Raw genomic sequence first — 19,697 nt, 5'->3', positions numbered from 1 at the left:
GTTGCTCACAGTCCGGGAGTGGGGAAATGTATTGCCCCCCTGTGCCTGTTTATTAGGTTTCATGCATATGACTGTTGTTCGTCCTCAGCACCAAACAGCAGTTCACAGTACCCGACAATACTTCGAAGACTTCTCCACATTTCCATCCCGTGAGGAAGTAAAATCTGAGGAAAGTGAGGCGGGGTTTCCTATCCTCGCCGGATAAGGTCACTGAGGTGGTAAAAAAGCTCCACGGCGACAGGGCCAAGGACCACTCTGGACACGCTGGAAAGACTATGTCTCCCGGCTGGCGTGGGCATGCCTCAGCCTTCCCTGCTTAAGTTGCTGCCCCTGTGACTCGACTCCAGATAAGTGTCAGAAAATGAATGGATAACAAGAAAATCTACATGTGCAGGAGGGAAAATATAAGCTGCCCTTTACTTAATTTCTTACTTTTTTTCCCCATGTTTTTTCCACGTGACAGATGTCTTACCATAGCTTTACACCAGAGGCAGCGCCAGTCCTGCAGCCTCAACACACTGCCGCATGTCTTGTCACACACGGCACACTTGGCACTGACGGGCAGGTTGCCCTCCAGCCACTGGTGAGGCATCGCGATCTGTTGTCCAAACATAGAGAGACACACATCTTACTACCACTACTGATCGTTATCGTGTTGTTTTAAAAAAACAAAAACAAAACAATACTGCATTATTTTTATTTCATGATTAGTAAGCCCACTTAGTGGACTTCATACAACACATATACACACTTACCCCGTCCTCATCCTCAATGATGTCCTTGCCGATGGAGGCCAGAGTTGTCCATTTGCAGTTGTTAGTGGCTCTAACTGCGCAGCGTTTGTGGGCCTTGAATTTGCACACTGAAATGCCCCCCGCCCCAAATAAAAAAAGCTCACTAAAACATATTGTGATTGTAAAATGACATAACCATCAAGCCAGGATTGTGGATTTATGCATCCGGTACTCTGATCGATCAAAAATTGACCTTTTCATGATAGTTTACAATTCACAACCCCCGCCAAGGAAGATATGAAACCATAGAAGTCAAGACGGAGAAAACTTTAAATGGAAGGAGGGCAATCATAATAAGGTATACACAAAATCTAATAGCATCCAATACAAGAGCTGGATCAAAAGTACATTTTTACAAAGAAAATAACTCTGAACCTTATTAGGTATTCAATTCAGATTAGATTTACTACTGTGGTTGTAGCTTGCAGCACTGTATAACCGCACTGCATCACATTTCAGAAATGTATTATTATTAAAGAACCTGTTTCCATCTTGTCATCCATCTCAGAGAGACATACAAATCGTGTGTACAGTTTCACAACTGCAAACTCCCTCTTTAAGGGGAAGTTAATTGTGATTGAACACAAGCATGCATTATTGAGTCAGGACCTGACTACAAACACCTGAGAACATACTGTACAAATTAATTTGATTGACAGGTTGAGGCCAAGCAGGGCATTTTTTTTCAGCACATTGAGTGGACATGCCCACAAAGGCCTACTGACTGGAAGGTGAGCTCTATTTTCCATGATTTTGGAGCCTTATTTCATAAACATGGCAATTATTCTTTTAATTCATTCAAATTCATGTACATGACATTTTTTGTCACTTTACAGGGTGTTTAACCCTCATAGTCGACCGTTTACAAAGAATGCAATATTTCTTTGAAGTGTCATAGCACAGAACTGCTTTATTGTCCATAAAGGGCAAAAAATCCCAAGGAATTAATATAAACTATATATGTATGGATAGCACAAATCCCGCTGAACATTTTGAGTGTTTGAAAAAAAAAATGAATGTTTGTATAACACAACATACAGCATTTACAAAATTGTAAAACGCGTAGGTTCGGTATCAGCTTTTTTCGAAGGGCATAAGGGTTTTTTAATATCAAAGGGTATTAAATGCCTTTGGTGAGATGCAGTTAAGAGAGAAATACATTCAATCAATTGTTTTACGCGTGAAAACAACACAATTAAGTTAAATGTTCACACCGCAGGCGGCACTGAATAGGAAACATTAAGATAATGTTTCACAAATATTTTCCGTGCAGTTAGGCAGTATGAATAGAACATTGACCCTACCTCCATCAACTGCCCCTACTCCCAAACACACGTACTCACATATGCTGGTCTTTCAGTAAACTCAAAACAAATATCGTACGGTAAAGTGATATCCGGGAGCAGTGATCGATGTTTCAGTCTAGTCGACTGTTAAACATTGTTAGGAAGCATTAGCAGAGCATTAAGACAATGCACAGAACATGATAGCCAAAACATCCTTTCTGTGTGGCACTGAAATGGAGTCTTCATTGTGTGTGCGTGCGTGTGTGTGTGTGTGTGTGTGTGTCTGTGGGTGTTTCAGTGGGTGTATACACAAGTGCGTTTGTGGCCAAGGAGCGCAAATCAATCTCTGCCATGACAGCCGGGCAAAGAAATCGAAGGGAAATCCGAGTCGATGATTGCTGCGAGACACTTGTGCAATTTATGTGATCCTGTCACTTTCTCTTTCAAATTTTCTTTTTCACTCTTTCTCTCTCTCCCTCTCTCTCTCATCTCTCTCTTCTCTTTTAACATGTGCGCGTGCACACACACACACACACACATTTGTCCTTTATGTCCGTTAACAGCATCTAGACCTGTTATCATTCCACAGCTGTACAACACTATGAATAACAGTAAATATTTTGATTCACAAAAGTATAAGCTACAAAAACACCACTTATCAACGCCATCCATATACATAACCCATCCACGAGATTGATGCGCTCAAAGTACATGTAAAAAGAAATGCAAGATCTTAACTTGTTGATGATGTAATGTTGGCTGCTGTGAAGTGGGCACTTGGAGATCAACTTCTACCCACAAGTGTGTGCCAAGGTGTGACAACACACCTGCTTTTAGCTGGTCTAAGGTCGAGTGAACTTTCTGTTCCCAAGTTGCCAGGTGCTTTGGGGGTGCCTAACAGAAAACACCCTTGGTTCACCGGAACACCAAGCGAGGCGAGGTCTGCCAAATTCTCAAACACGGTAAACTAGACTTACCCAGGCCAAAAATTAAAGATGACAAAAATAGGGCTCACAGTGTTAACATGATTGAAATGTGTCAGTCATTAAATGGACAGTGTGGCAATTGTGCAGAAATTTAATTAGTATTCAGACACAACACCAGTGCCCGACACGTGCACCCACACTCAGGGGAGCATCAGCTAAATGAGCGGTCGAACGGGGGTGCGGGTGATGCTCACTAAGTTGTGCTTCCTGTCACTGACACTTTCCACCACTCAGAAATATGGGGTCACAGACGTGATCGTCTGCTGGCAGATTATATTAATGCGGAGAGATGTGTGAAAAACACAAGTTGATGCTCATGTAGTAGCTAGCAGGCAGACAAGTGTTTATAGCAGGTCACACTATTTTTAACTCCAAGACAAAAGTTTGGCGGATATGCTGCAGTATGTATGCCACGTTGGAACATAGACAACAGTGACATCACTTAGCGATTCAAATTGAGATACAAATTAGCAGGAATCAGAATTTTTAGAATTCTAATCAGGACGAATCACAGCATATTATTGTGTGGATTATCACAGAAGGATGCCTGAATTGCAAATTTATTGTAAAATGGATTTCACTGAAATGTAATCTTCTTATTGCACAGAGTGGACCAGCTCTCTTATTTCAATCAAGTTTCCAGTGTTAGGTTATTATCACACTTAACCTGGTTAAAAAAAAAGCCTAAGGACAAAAAATATTCTTCAACGTTTATCCTTTGGATGTCACACAAGATTTGCTGACATCTCATCATGATGGTTTAAACATCAAGGGCTCAATATCCGTGTCCAAGTCTGGCATGGCAAGCTGTCTAACTCTGTGTGGAGGGTTGCAAGCTGACGCAGAAAAAAAAGGGCAGTTTGCGCTGTTCTGGGTGTGAACACAGCAGACTAGATTCACTGCCAACTGAAGCAACTTCTCTCAATCCCTTTAAATGTGGCATACCGATAGTCCTTGACAGGACAGAGCAGAAGAAGAAGTAGGTTTGTATGCACAAAGTATGTTTAGAAGGAACTGCAAGAAGGCCCCTATGGATGGATGGTGTGATGATGACTGGTGAGTTCAGATGAAAAGAAAGCCCTAAATGTAGAGAGCAAAATATTACCTCTCTCATCATAATAAAATGGAATTGTAGAACACCACAAACTACAACCACATTAATAAACACATTAAGTTATTGCCAACAGTGAGCATTTTTATCTTTGTATATTAAGAATTTACTACGCAAGCCCTTTAGTGGTTCTCAGATTATGCACGTGTACCGAATGAAGGGTCAGGTTTTTATTGTTCACACAAATATATCCACTGTGTGGGGTTTTTTTTGTCAGGTCTTTGACAATAAAGGTGTGTTTTGGCATGTGTTTACATACCTTCGCAGGAGAGGCCGTGAGACGTGACCCCAGACAAGCTATCTTTGCAGACGTTGCAAAAGGTGGGCCGTGCGTGCGAGCAGGCGTACCAGTTGTGCATCCCTGAGAAATGTTCCACATTAAACTGAGCCGTCTGGCAAAGGAGAGGTTAAAATAGGTTGGCAGCACCAGGATAGCGGGTACAATCAGACAACAAGGCAAGCACAGTGCACATCATTGCCCATGCAATACAAGCCTAAGTGTAGGAACACAGGATGGGCATCAATCATCAATTAACTAATCATGAAGAATTTTGTCAATACAGTAATATGCAATTTAATGTCTTGAAGTAATGCATGCCTGATGGATTTCACTTCAGGGTTGAAACCAGCAGAGAGGCTGTTGATTCAATCTCAACTAATTTGCTGTGTTAAAATAAAACAACATGACATCAACTGTGGGAAGCTGAGCTGTATGCAAGTGGTGCGTAACTCATTATTCGGCTCAATACGACACTAGTGTGGGAAGAGAAGTTCAGAAAATAAAATCATGGATTAATTTAACTGTCCACACACTGTAGTAGGGCTGTACGATATGGCTAAGATTTAACCTCTGACATTCCAGTGTACTAAATATTTTGCCAGAAGTTTTGACATTATTATGGGTCCATTTAAAACTAAGTATTTTATTTTTAATATACGAGAACTTATATTTTATATAAGAGAAAAAAAAGGATGTGGAAAGTGTAATTTTGGTGTTTTTTTGTTAGAACTTACTGGCAGCCATCAACATTAACAAAGTCAGGACTAAATTCAAAATTATTCAATTCAGATTGTTATCAATCCATATCATCTTGGTAATTTGGAAATTATAAATATGGTAATGTACTGTTCTAAAAGACAACATATGTGTACCATCTGTATATAATACACAGCGAACACAGAAGTGGATTTCTTCCATGTGTGGCTGCGTGTGTCCCTCCTCCCTCTCGCCCTCTGCAAAACAATTATCATCTGCTGGTTTTCACAGTCAATCAACGGCAAACTTGAAAGGAGGAATTTGGTTGGTTGAACTGAGATTTACATGCAACAAACATGGCAAGGCCACGTGACTGATATCGTCATCATTTCGATGAAAGTATCTTGAATGTTCATCGATCGATTTTGATACATTGCCGAGCCCAACATCATAGGCAATCATAAAAGTGTACCCAGATCCTTCATGTTGAATTATAATTAATTCAAAAAATTTGAAATTGTGGACACCTGTGGCTTTTCAAAAAAGTGAGAAGGAGCTAAAAGTATTTCCCACTGGAAATGGCTAAACTAAATCCGGTAACTTTACACATATGTCAACATACAGTCTTTTATTAAATTCAAATACTGTAATAACATTGACCTGAACATGGACAGCAAATGCCCCACCACAATAGGAATGTAAGAAAAATGCTCAAAACTTGGCCCATGAATGTTGCATTAGTTTGAAGCATTTCAAAAAATTAAGAAATTTGCCATTTTGGACCAAATCAAACAACTACAAACAAAAGTCACTCGGCCGTCTTTTCACAAAATAGGAGTTCCATTCTATAGCCAAGTACCAATAAAATCTAATAACCTTGACAGCGAGTAAAGTAGTCTGCCACTAAATTATTTGGTCATTGGCTGAGTTTGTCCGTGAAATAATGACAACACAGTTGTAGATGGTTATAAAGTAGCCCACTGGGCATCCACCAATAAACCCTTACCACTGACATAATTTTACCCACAATGCTTAGCTTCCGGCGCCATCGTCGAGGCCACGTATGCAAAAAGGAAACACAAAGAAAAAGCCTTATCCATTATTAGTGTGATCGGTGATGGGTCTATTTATGGCTAGTTTTGGGAAAAAAAGGTCCCTATTAGAATACCTGTCCATTACATCAGAACCAGTGTTTCAAAGTCGCTATGTAGAAAAACTGAAGTTGATTGGAGAGGAAGACGACGGGAAAACGCAGACTCCTCCAATAAACTTTCAAAATCAGACTTGTCAAATGAAGCCAACATCATTAAATACTGAAGAAAAAGAGTGCCTGCACGTGGGGGGACTCTGATGCTGTCAAGAGCCAGGAGTCTTATAATTTAATTTTACATTAAATTTACAATTTAATTTTGTATCTGGACGGGTGAAGGATGGTGGCTAGATCTTTGTCTCGTGGCAGAAAAGGTTTGTTGATTTTGGTTGACACAGTTCGTGAATCACTACTTTAATGGTGTAAAACGACGTTCATTAAATCTTTTGTTTCCGGATAGACCCGTCTTGCTGTATAGCGTAGAAGCTTTTCAAACTAGCACTTAGCTTGCTAGCTGCGAACAAAAAGACTCGCTTGTTTGCAATGCATTGCTCAATGTTGTGATTATGAAGTGAAAATGTGAACACAACTGATGAAAAATGCTCTATTTCTTATGTCTAGGTGACCGAATAAGCACAGCTGTTCACCATTGTTACCAACACAGAACAGACTTAGTGACTATTTTGCCGCTCGACCTTGATTTCAGTTGCCGGCCTGCCCTCAGGCTGCACACAACATGCAAATGTGACGTCACACAGTAGAGGTCCATAGTACGATACTCTTTATACATCATCTTTATTGGGTATTAATTTAATGGTGTGGAATTCTAGATGCAATGGCTGTGTGAATGTGCATAACGTCATCACAATTGAAGAAAGTGATACAAGTCTAAAGTATACTGTAGTTGCAAACAAAATATTTTTTTAAATTTTAAGAAGCTAAATAAAACTACAACCTGCTTTCCTTGCACTCAAAAAATACTAATAATTTTTAAAAATTGACTAATGTGCCACTACACTCTTCAGCAATTGGACACCTGTTTAGCAAGAGCTTCCACTACTGGGCATCAGCATGTAAACATGTAGTGTGGCGTTGAGCTTAACAAATTTTTTTGTATTTGGTGAAACTTACTTTGATGCACACAGGCACAATAAAGCACAGCTGACATCTAGATGAGCGTGTGCAATGCCATGGCGTGTGTGTGCATGTGTGTACCCCGTGTGCGAGCTCTGGGGGTGCAGCTGCATTGCAGTGCACAAAACAGAGACGGCAAGATGGAGGAGGGGGGTTGCCCTTATATAAGATTTCCCTCTAAAATCACAGGCACTTTTGCATGTAACGCTGCACCCCGACACTATCAACACTTTCCTTTATTATTTAAAACTGGAAAAACAGCCTCACCAGCAGTGTCCCACATTGGGGATTAAAAGTTATGTGAGTTGTATTATATTATAATCAACACACATGTTTAAATCTGTGGGCTTTTGGATCGTGCTGCTGCTATGGGACTTCTCCTTGTGGGTCACTAATAGGTCCAAGTCTCCACTGGAGTTCTTTAAAAGCCCTATGGATAGCATAAATACATTTTCCATGGATATGTGTCCTTACCTCGTAATGCTCTCTGGACTGGACGGACTTGAGCGAGCTGATCCAGTCCTCCATCTCTTTACGGTTCTCGGCACAGAGAATGAGCCTACGGAAAGGGGTGATCACCTGGAAGAGAGGAGGAGGAGATGAGGAGACGGATGCTTTCCTCTCCGCCAGTGCGACTGAGAGGAGAGAGTGTTCGTCTCTGTCTTTAAGGCAGGGAAAAAGAAGAGGAGCCCCCACCTTCCTCTATCCAACCCGCTCAACATCTCTCTTTCTCTCTCTCTCTCTCTGTCTGTCTGTCTCCAACGCCCCCCCCCCCTCATTAACGCTTGTTCTCTCATCTCCTAACACCTTCTTGAGTTTGCTCCAGAACAACTCCCCCCCCCACCACCACCCACCACCCCTCACTCTTTGCTCTTAGCGCTTCACGCCGCTCTCGGCTAGATATGTGCTGACAGGCGAAGAAACGCAGTAAAGGCTAAGAGCTTCCACCCATCCCCTTGTATGTGTGTGTGTGCGTGTGTGTGTGTGGGTGTGTGTTTAAAGTCTCCCCGACAGATACACTACACGACCTCTCAGCTCTACATCAATTATTGATGCATACCCTCATCCCGTCACGCTCTTAATCCTCTCTCTGAGACTTAACGATATCATGCTGTCTCAATAATTTAAAAAAAAAAACAGCAAAAAAAAAAAAAACACCCATCATAAATTAAATACATGGTAAATACTCAAAACTTCACTATACAGTGAAACTCCTCTACAACGAAACCTACATGGTCGAAAATACCCCCTAGTGTGAAAAAAATCTTCATGCATTAACACCATTCCCACTTTCCTGCCCCCCATACAACGAAAAAAAACCCTGTTGCGTTATACGAAATATTTTACTCTGCTCTTGCCTCGAGACGAGATTCACTAGAACAAAGTCTAATCCAACAGCGACCTCTACTGCTTTGTTCGGAAACGGCAACAGCAACCACCACACTGGTGTACACATGCGCAGTAGTCCAGGAAGTATTTGTTATTGTAATTTCAGACGCAGCAAGAACTTTGCATTGCTAAAATGGCTACAAAACAGACCTTTGGATGTCAAGCAGCTAAGACAAGAAGAGCTCTGACGCTGGAGGGTAAAAGTGGTCAAAATGAAAGACGGAGGAAGCAAAATAAGACATTATCCAAGAAATTGATGTAAGTGAAAGTGAATGCTGATCGTAAATTTCGCAATTTCTTTCCCTTTTTTTCTTCCTACACTGACTATATGAAGTGTCAAATAAGTGTATGCTCATACTTATGCACGATTGGAATAAAAATAAAAAGAGTACACTTACGTTTGTGTGTGCATGTACACATACGTTTTTGTGTGTGTGTGTGTGTGTGTGTGTGTGTGTGTGTGTGTGTGTGTGCGTGTGTGTGTGTGTGTTACGTCTGAGATCAAATTTGCTACAGTGAAAACCCCGTTGTGAAAAATTTCTTGCTACAAACATGATTTTGTTGTAGAGGAGTTTCACTGTAGTTACGATTACAAATTCATTGAACTTCTCATACTTCTAATTAGCCACAGTTACTCTATCCAATGTCACCATAAATCCCAGTTCCAAAGGAGTTTGGACATTGGAGAATACAATGTTTTGCAAATGTTTTCAACCTATATTCAATTGAATACAATACAAAGAAAATATATTTAATGTTCAAACTGATTAATGTTATAGTTTTGGGGGGTTTTTTTCAAATATTTTCTCAGAAAAACCACCTACTTCTCTGGGTCCAAGCTCATCTGACCTGGACGGACACAAAGTGAAAAAGAGTGCTGTGGTCTGATGAGTCCACATTTCAAATTGTTTTTGCATAGCATTGCCGTCCTGTCCTCCGGGACAAAGAGGAAAAGAACCACCCGGACTGTTATGCAGGCAAAGTTCAAAAGCCAGCATCTGTGATGGCATAGGGGCGTCTTTAAGCCCATGACATGGGTAACATCTGTGAGTGCACCATTAAAGCTGAAAGGTACACACAGGTTTTGGGGCAAAATATTCTGCCATTCAAGCAATGTCCTTTTCAGGGACAGCGCTGATTATTTCAGCAGGACAATGCCACACCACATTCTGCATGTATTACTACAGTGTGGGTTCAGAGTAAAAGAGTGTAAGTATGAGGCTGGCCTGCTACCTGTCTCTCAGTGAAAATGTGTGCCGCATTATGAAGTGCAAAATGGAACAACAGGGACCCCAGACTGTTGAACAAAATAAACTGGACATCAAGCAAAAAAGTCACAAAACATATGGTTGGAGTTGACCACATGGATGTAGTCCACTGGACTGCATCGGGATGTTTATTGCACATGCTAATAGACAAGTGGATAAAAAAAAAATGATGAGACGGTCATAAATGTCATAACTAACATAAAGAATGAAGGGAATATAAAGCATTTTTGCCCATGTTGTCTTCTTTAGTACTCAAGTTATTAACCCAGACGTAGACTTAAAATTAAAGCAAATGCCGCACGACTAAATAAAAGTCGGTTGTAATTCTAGACTTGAAATTCATGGTTGATGTTGGCTACAATGTAAACGGACAGGGACAGCTTTAAAATGTTCCCATGTGTTCTTATTCACAAGTGGTGAAAGCACAATTGGAGTGTAGTTGCCCAACCCAAACTACAGTTTCTTCAACACATCACTCCTCAATGCAAGTGTGTCAGACAGGAAGAAAATACCTTTTTTGGCAGATATTGAGATCTTAATTATTGTTGTAAACACATGAACATATCCTTTCGATTCAGAATGATATCTGACACAAGGTGATTAACACCTTCTCATGCCTTTACTGCATGGTGAATGAAAGCGAACAGCCATTTCATTAAATGATTACATGATTACTACAGAGAAAGAAAAGTGGGTATCTGGCACAAAACTATCAAGAAAGTTGGACGAGGTGCATTTGTCAAGGGTTAACGTCCGTTATCAATGCAAGGACACTATTGATTTTGAATGTTCTGACAAGATGAGGGCGGCCCGGGAGTCGAATGATTAGCGCTTCGGCCTCACAGTGCAGAGGTGTAGGGTTCGATCCCGGCTCCGGCCTTCCTGTGTGGAGTTTGCATGTTTTCCCTGTGCCTGCATGGGTTTTCTCTGGGTTTCCTCCGACATTCCAAAAACATGCATGGCAGGTTAACGGCGCACTCAAAATTGTCCCAAGGTGTGAGTGTGAGCATGGATGGTTGTCCGTCTATGTGTCCCTGCAATTGGCTGGCAACCAGTTCAGGGTGTACCCCACCTACTGCCTGAGGACAGCTGGGATAGGCTTCAGCCCCACAAGGATAGGTGGATCAGAAAATGGATGGATGGATGGATGGATGGCAAGATGAGCGAAGCATAAAATCAAATCAACGAACTTTTGCTCTCACTAATTTACCAGATACTCTTGCAAAATAGTCTGCAGACTAATAAAATCTAAACAGGCACCCATTTGATTGAAAGAACATACTGCCTGTACACCATACACTGATTGAGGAAGCTGAGGTCAAATGCCACCGTGTTTTACGTGGTATAATTTCCAACCTTTTTACAGCAAGGGGTTAAAAAAAAAACTATTGATTTTTAATGTTACCCAACAAAAGCGTGTTTTGTTGTGTCAAATGACACAACAAAACACTTCTGCTGTTTAATCACCATTAGCCTACCATGCTTCAACCGTCCCCATGAATGTGCCCGACTCTGCACTGATGGATAAGCGCAGCCACCGTCAGAGAAACTAGCCCCTCATCAATCACCATAATCACGATACAATCAATCTGTCCTAGGAGCTCTAATCAATACACGCTTACATCTGAAGACAACCTGTATGTGCTTGTGTGTCAATGTGCCTGTGTGTATGTGTGTATATGCGTGCGTTAGTGTGTGTGTGATCATTGCCCTTTAATTGACCTCCAAATTAACCGTGTTAGCATTTTCCCTCATTTATTGTGTAAGTGGAGACGACGACTTGCATATGACTGAAAGTGCATTGGTATGATGGCCCAACAATCTATTGAAAAAGGAGAACATTTCTCGACCGTCAATGAAATACTTGTGGTTGTATCATCCATCATTTGTCACAAAAAATTCTCCATGTGTTTGTGTACTTCAATGGAGTCTCCTATTTCTCATTTTTCATTTATGCGTCAGTGACTATTTAGCCTATTGTTGCTCCTTCAGTGCATTCTGGGGAAAATTTAATCTCACATGGCTACAAGCCCTATCCTGCCCATGATTGTGATTATGTTCGAAACAATCAGTGTATGGATAAAAGTAGTCCAGTGCAACAATTACTCAGTCACCATTTGTGGTAGTTTCATCCATCCATCCATCCATCCATCCATCCATCCATTTTCTGATCAGCTTTATCCTCACAAGGGTCACGGGGGGTGCTGGAGCCTATCCTAGCTGTCTTCGGGCAGTAGGCGGGGGACACCCTGAACCGGTTGCCAGCCAATCGCAGGCCACACAGAGACAAACAACTATCCGCGCTCACCCTCACACCTAGGGACAATTTTGAGTGTTCAATCAGCCTGCCATGCATGTTTTTGGAATGTGGGAGGAAACCGGAGTGCCCGGAGAAAACCCACGCAGGCCCGGGGAGAACATGCAAACTCCACACAGGAAGGCCGGGGCCGGGATCGAACCCACAACCTCTGCACTGTGAGGTCGACGCACTAACCACTGGATCACCGGGCCACCCCATTTGTGGTAGGTTTCCTCAGGAAAATGCAGTCCGTTCATTTTATGTAAAAGCTGAACTTGAGTCTTCTTTGTAGCAAGAATATGGAAACATTTCCGCACACACACGTTCACCACACCACATTCCCTTCATGTCTCATAACTACATAATGACCAGGTGTCCAAATTGTTTTAGCCAAATCGTTAAAGAGTATATGCCATTCAAAAGTATACAAAATAACAATCTGTCAGAAATAATTTATAGAGTGGAGTTTCTCAGGGAAACCCCCATTCGATTTGTACAAATATTGTATTCTCCTTTTCCCTGTAGTTAGAACATAAAGTAGAAATTGATATAATGATACATGAGTGGCGGTGAGTTCAACCACCAAAAATAATCTACTCCACCATGTCAAACTTAAGGCCCTGGGGCCAGATCTGGATTTCATGTGTAAGGTGAAAGGAGGACCTACTCTACATTTTCTTCACTTTTTGTTTCCTGTCCCAATAAGTATACTCTGTTGTGATGCTTACTGTTCGGCAAAGGCAGGTTATGTCATTGAATGTGTGTGTGTGTGTGTGTGTGTGTGTGTGTGTGTGTGTGTGTGTGTGTGTGTGTACTCTTGTTCCTGCTGGTGTTGCCTTTAAGCGCTGGTGATTGGTTGCCGAGGGAAACAACAACAGCTGTTTCCCAAATTGGATGCAGGCATCCCTCAAATGTGGAGAACCTCCCTTGATGACTGACCTTCACAACTGTGTGCATGTGTGTGTGTCTGCAAGTGTGTGTGAGAATGTGATGAGAAGCCTCATTACAATCGACGGCGAGGAACTACACAACAGTGATGCACGTGCACAAGCCTTAAGGTGCATTTCAGTGATTTTAAGAGCGTGGCGGGAGCAGCCCAAGCCGATCCAATCAGAACGAATGAGTCAGTGTGAGGAGGCGGATCTTCCATGCCGAGTTTGTGATGGGGATTCAGGTTTGGAGGGTTGGGAGGGGGCTTGAGCCCTCCTTCTCACATGGACTGCAAGGTGCTTCGTCTCTGCGCCACAGTAATGCTGCTTCATCAAGTATTCATGCCTCATCCTCTTTCTCTATTGCTCTTCATTGGATGCTCATTTACACATAAAGAGACTAGAATGGTCCTAGACTCTCTTAAATATTGGAATATTATGTACAGCATATCAGGAAGAGATTTCAGAGGACTCTGTGTCTGTGCCGCGCTCCAGTGCATTCTTTTCAAAGGCAATGTGATTGTGCTGTTGTCTGAAGTTTGAATTCGAGCCTCGGTCTTCCAATGTGGAGTTTGCATGTTGAACCCGTGCTTACGTGGGTTTCTTCCAGCTTTGCAGGGTTACTCCCACATTCCAAAAACATGCACCCTGCCTCTCGAAGGCAGCTGGGATATGCTCCAGCACCTCAATAACCCTAATGACAATTAACACGAAAGAAAATGTTTGTACAATATGTATAGATGATACACAATGTGGCCAGATGATTGTGGCGTGTTTCCAAGCACCCACTTCACTGCGTAGAAATTCTTTGGCCATGTCGAGACTCTCGTGCGTGATTTTCACATCACATCTGAAGGAATTAAACAAGCTGCTTTGATTGACCATGATTGAAATAGGCTGTGACCACTCCCACAGCAGCGCAGCCCTCTCTCTCTCACAGATCTGGTGGCCATCTGTGAAATGAAAAAAATTAGGGTGTAACCCCAACCCTAAGCCTATTGTGGCACAAGCATGGTCAGCAGAGCAAATGTTTGGGTTATACTAAATCAAGAGCATCGACAGTTCGCAAGGCATTCAGTAGTTATTAATTGATTCCTACATACTGCAATAAAGTCACTTATGCAAATCACAATGTTGTTAATGCCCTCCATTTGAAAGTCTCAAGGGAATAAACATTGAAACATTCTATGAATGCTTTGGTTAAAAATTTAGCTCTGGCTCTGCAGGAGCAACATATGCAGCACACATGCGCTTCAGCCTAAACATCTTCATGGCACCTACAGCGATCACGTGGCTAGCAGAAGCACCCACCTGCACAGCGGGCGCCAACACTCATCATCACTGGAACGACGGACAGACCACAAACAGAAAATCTTTCTGCGTCCAATTTCTCCAACTCTTCTCATGATGAAGTCCAACACCCACCATTGTCCCTGCGTGTCGGCTAGCGTGACTCTCGATGCACGTGTATTCGACCCCTGCTCGGCACGCCGTGTTACCATCCACAATGCAGGCAGTCAAATAGCATCACTGCAGGATCCCCCCTCCCCTCACCCCTCTATTCGTCTTTCCCTCACCGCGCTCACACCAGTTCCCCCTCAATTGTAGCCCACACCAATCACACTTTATGTCTTCACACTGAAAATTGACGTGTTCTATTTTGGGCTTCCTCCTTCATCATGATCACCGCCATCGCCCCCAAAACCGCCACCCACTTCAACCCCCACCCTTCTTAATGAGACACTGATGCTCAACGTCCATCTCCATACTCTGGCATGCAGGCATTTCTATTAAGACTGCTGCACACACACGTTTGAAGACAGACTCACACGAGTCGCAGTTACAGCTAATCTCATTTGCGAATACAGCCAATGACAGGTCATTCCCATGCAGGCATTTCAAGGCGTATGAAGCTAAAAATAGCAGCACGCTCTCCTCAGGGCACCGTTCTCCTAACGACAACTCCCGCTTACTCCACTCTTCCTTTCTTAATATAGCATCACCCAGGATGAGTGAAGACATTTTTAGAAGCCAAGTATTTTTTTTTGTCCTCACTGCTGATATTTCAGGTTTGTTACATCACACAGTGCTTGCTTCCAGGAAATGTCAGCCGTGCTTCCCCAAGTGAAGATGCCAAAAATAATCGAAATGTCATCTAAAAATATGCCGGAAATATTTACGCTCTTGTCAAGAATATATATTTTGGCTGTCACTAAAGAACCATCCATCCATCCATCCATTTTCCGAACCGCTTGATCCTCACTAGGGTCACGGGGGGGGGGGGGGGGGGGGGTGCTGGAGCCTATCCCAGCCGTCTCCGGGCAGTAGGCGGGGGACACCCTGAATCAGTTGCCAGCCAATCGCAGGGCACACAGAGACGAACAACCATCCACGCCCACACTCACACCTAGGGACAATTTAGAGCAAACTCCACACAGGGAGGCCGGAGCTGGAATCGAACCCGGTACCTCTGCACTGTGAACCCGACGTGCTAACCACTGGACTACCGGGCCGCCCCCTAAAGAACCATCTGAAGTTGAAATTGATGAAAGTTTCTGCTCTACACTAATTCATCACACCAAAAAAATATTGTGTTGATTAATTTGTCAATTACTTAGGCTTTGTGTACGAAAATGTAAGTACAATATTCAAGATACTGAGTTTTTCCTCTAAGAAAAAATACTTAAAGTATTAATAAATGCCCTTACTTTAATTTACACATTTTATACAGCATTTTCTTTAGTCAAGAACTGCAACAAGGCTATGACATTTTTATTCAACCCCGAACAATGTGTTCTCCTTCATTGGAAGCATTTCTAATATTTGGGGTTCCAGTTCATCGCATCCTAAATAATCGACGAGAATTAATTTGTAAACTATTTTAACATTAACCTTGGGACTGAAAATTCTGAAAGCATGAGTGAGATGAGGCTCCCAAATGTGGACTTCATCACCCACCCAGCGTGTGTGAGGTGCCAGGAATGTGAACTCACCGTGAAGCTGTTGTTGACATTCTTGGTACTGGACTCTGCAACACTGGCATCTGACAGATCCACTTCATCGAAGATAAGAGACTGCAGGAAAGGTGGAGATGAAGGTTAGCGTCGACTTTCTTGCGTTGAATTTAACATTTGTTACTGGGATCACTACAGCGACAATGATGAGGGAAACGCCCTTTATCATGGGTAAAGCGAGACAGGCCTGGAATGGGGTGGGGTGGGCATTTTAGATGTGCATTTTGTCAACCAATCTACACAAAAAAACTGACGGAACTATTTTGGAAGTGCTATATGGCACCTCTAATGGCAATCACACTTTCTCAAAGGGTGCCATGTACGCATGTAAAAATAGATGCGGTGCAGATCAAGGAGTCTCCACTTTGGTTTCCGAGCAAAAATAACTGATGAGAGCAACATCCAGTCCAACAGACAAAGAACGCAAGGCTGGCCGAGGCTGGGCAATGTACTCTGGTGAAAGCCCCTTGAGAGGTTCACTGTGGCAAAACCATTAACTTTGAGGAGCAAAATGTTACGGTCCAATGCAAACAATGCATCTAATAATTGCACGTTGCTATGTTATTTTATCCAACAAAACAAAATGACATGACAATTATGTCAGTTCGTAGAGCACTGCCCAACATCAAGTCCATCTGACTGGTTGGATCAAAAAATCATGACATCCCGTGCCAAAGTACCAAGAAAATAGGGCCGCAACTGAGTACTATTTTCATAATCGATTAATCTGTTGATTATGTTTTCGATAAAATGATGAATCAGATACATTTTCATTCAAAAACACGACCACCATGACAGCTCACTCAAGTTAAATTTAAGATTTTTTAAGACTGTTTAATTCCATTAGAAATGAAATTTAAGACCAACTTCCCAACGTCCCATGTTGTCCAAAGTTGCTACAGTACATAAATGACGTAAATCTGCTCTTAAATGTACCAACTACAAAAAACACATCACTGGTTTATTAGTTCCACGAGTTAGTCGGTAAATTCCTTTTTTAAAGAATGTTAATTCATTTTGAGATTTGAGACTATTTACCATCATTAAATTGTTCTTATCATGTATTCATATTTTGAAAGACTTTTTAAGAGCGCTTTTAAAATTGATAATAATAACGACAAATTGATTTCCACAATGATTCAGAGGGGTCAAAGCACACTGTTGTCATATATGGTTGTGAAAATGAAATTCATTGACGACCACCACACATATCAGTGAAGCGCAGAATCTGTCTGCCTGCGCATCGATCAGAATCACCAAAATGGTATTACACCATACACCATAACTTAGATTTGCTCCAAGATGGTCTCATGTCTAGTTTACTTTCAGTCACCAAATGTTCAGGCTCTTTGGAGGCATGTAAAAGAAATTGTCCTCAGTCTGCCCAGCATGGCGCAGCACAGTCCGCCACATTCACAAACACGGTAAACTACACTTCCCCGAAAATGGAGCCCATGGTAATTTGCATCTTAACTTATTTTGCATTTGAATAATTCCATATTGGGGTTCTTTGTTTTGGGTTTTCATTGCCATTTATTTGTCCCTGAGGATGGTGCTGCACCTTTGCCTTCGAATAAGATCGAAGACTTGCTGGTCAACTCTGGGGACTTGGGACTGCTCTCCTGGGTGTGTGGGGGTGTACCGTGGGGTGCACCAAGCTTCCTTCCGCAAAACCGAAAAAAAACACCCGGTGTTACATTTCATTGGAGGCAGTCTGTTTCCTTTGGTTTGTCAACACAGTGAATAACGGGTGTTGGAAGGCATTGAAAGCATATGAAAGAGTTACAGAGAGCAACGTTGACATATATTCTCATTGCTCCAAATAAGAGCGAAAGATCCAGACTTTCAGCGATAACTCACTTTGTTCAATCAGACAGGAAGTGAGCTTGACCACATAATAGCAGTTCTCCAAATCCTGGGTGTTTTCTTTGTGGTTGCTGCAGCAAAATGCATTAAATGCGAAAGACATGTTGGCAAGCGCTAAGGGGTACTTGGCTGAATGGATGACGGGGAGAATGCTTGGTGAGGCGGTGTCCATCAGAGCAGCAAATGGACGACGAGCACGACTAGGAGAACATGACAACCCAAGCTGCGATGCGGAAGGCACACATCAGAGGTCTTAATGTTTGTGTACGTGTGCCTGCGTTAGCCAAAATATGCCAACCCAAACGTCTTATACTCTCGGCCAGCATATGGATGCATCATATTTAAGTGTATTAGTGTGCGTTGTATGGCTTTTTAGGGTTCTGTTGACACTTCCAGTCACACACAAACTTTTTTCCCTCCACACTAATAACACATACAAGCACACAAAACTGTCTTGAGGAAAGCTCTAATGAAAGCTGACAGGAATAGTGGACAAAGCGTTCCAGACCCTCCAGTAGCAACATACAGTACCCTGTCAAAGTCTGAGGCCACCATGTCATTTTAGCCATGCTATCACGAACATATATGGACTACAATGGGAGTTAGTCAAATCCCAGAGTAAGGTTGAAAGGCCTTTAAAAACACATGATGTTCAACTTTCGAGGGTCCATTGTATAAAACTGAAGATGGCAGTCGGACAAGCAACATAGTGCACAAACAATGGAAGGCTGACTTATTTTAAAACAAAGATTGTTTGTTTTTGCTACCAAACCTGGAATTAGAGCTCGACTGATATGAGACTTTTCGATCCTGTAGCAGTATTCAAGATATCCAGTGCAATAAATATAAAGCATGCTGAAGTTTAAATAAGCCACATAAATATTTTAGTTACTTGTCCTTTAATAAATATGATGAAATGTACTAAATGTTGCATTTTTTGGTTAATGCATTCACAAAAATATCAAATGCAGTTCAATCATTTCATTTAAAATAAAGTAAAATATATTTCATGCAGACAAAACTTTGCGAGGAAATACAGTGGGTGCTTTTCAGATTGTTTCCTTACAAAATGGACCTTTTTTAAAATAAATGAGAGGTATCAGACCCTATTTTCCTTCCGGCACAAGTCTTGCGCAAAACGCTGTCTAACTGTGCGCATGGGTGGAGTTTTCTTTCTTTTGGTATTTTGGTGGACTTTGGCTGGTAAAAATGGATGTATTTGCACCTCTGTGCGCCATTGTGGGATGGAACGTAGTGTTTTCCCGGCATCCCTCGTTTGCATTGAAATCGGGGCGACACGGAGTGCATGCCTGAGAACGCCATGCTTGAACGATGCGGAAACAAAGATTAGACTCGCTGGAGTACGTTCATCGCATTTCCAGGTAAATTGCAATATTTCCCCCTTCAGATGAAGTAGTTGGCAGTGTGTCTGTTTACATTGAGCCAGACCACTTTCTGTCACCAAATTGACAGGTGCGTCGGGGGCGAGGTGGCTTCATGTTCCGGCACACCCACACAGGCGGAACATGGCCACGCTAGACTAGAATTGCACTGG

General features: G+C 42.2%; 1 protein-coding gene across 6 annotated transcripts in view; it reads right to left on the bottom strand.

The window, feature by feature from the left end:
- dgkh (diacylglycerol kinase, eta) overlaps nucleotides 1–19,697 on the bottom strand; it is a 71,649-nt gene that overhangs the window by 30,374 nt on the left and 21,578 nt on the right. For 4 of the 6 annotated variants that reach the window (XM_086123248.1, XM_086123246.1, XM_086123247.1 and 1 more), the window contains exons 4-8: nucleotides 16,256–16,336; nucleotides 7,852–7,956; nucleotides 4,437–4,569; nucleotides 756–862; nucleotides 473–598 (exon numbers count right to left, since the gene is read on the bottom strand). In XM_086123248.1, coding sequence (XP_085979374.1) covers nucleotides 473–598; nucleotides 756–862; nucleotides 4,437–4,569; nucleotides 7,852–7,956; nucleotides 16,256–16,336 — 552 coding nt within the window. Of the gene's footprint in view, nucleotides 1–472; nucleotides 599–755; nucleotides 863–4,436; nucleotides 4,570–7,851; nucleotides 7,980–8,073; nucleotides 8,128–16,255; nucleotides 16,337–19,697 lie in introns of those variants that run through there. The other 2 variants (XM_086123249.1, XM_086123250.1) reach the window with 2 other exon arrangements.

Source organism: Hippocampus guttulatus, chromosome 11, assembly GCF_054856545.1.
Source record: "Hippocampus guttulatus isolate MCC_2025c chromosome 11, RoL_Hgut_1.0, whole genome shotgun sequence".
In the NCBI taxonomy this organism is placed as follows: Eukaryota; Metazoa; Chordata; class Actinopteri; order Syngnathiformes; family Syngnathidae; genus Hippocampus; species Hippocampus guttulatus.
Note: the sequence above shows the minus strand (reverse complement) of the source record. Positions and strands in the feature narration are given on the sequence as shown.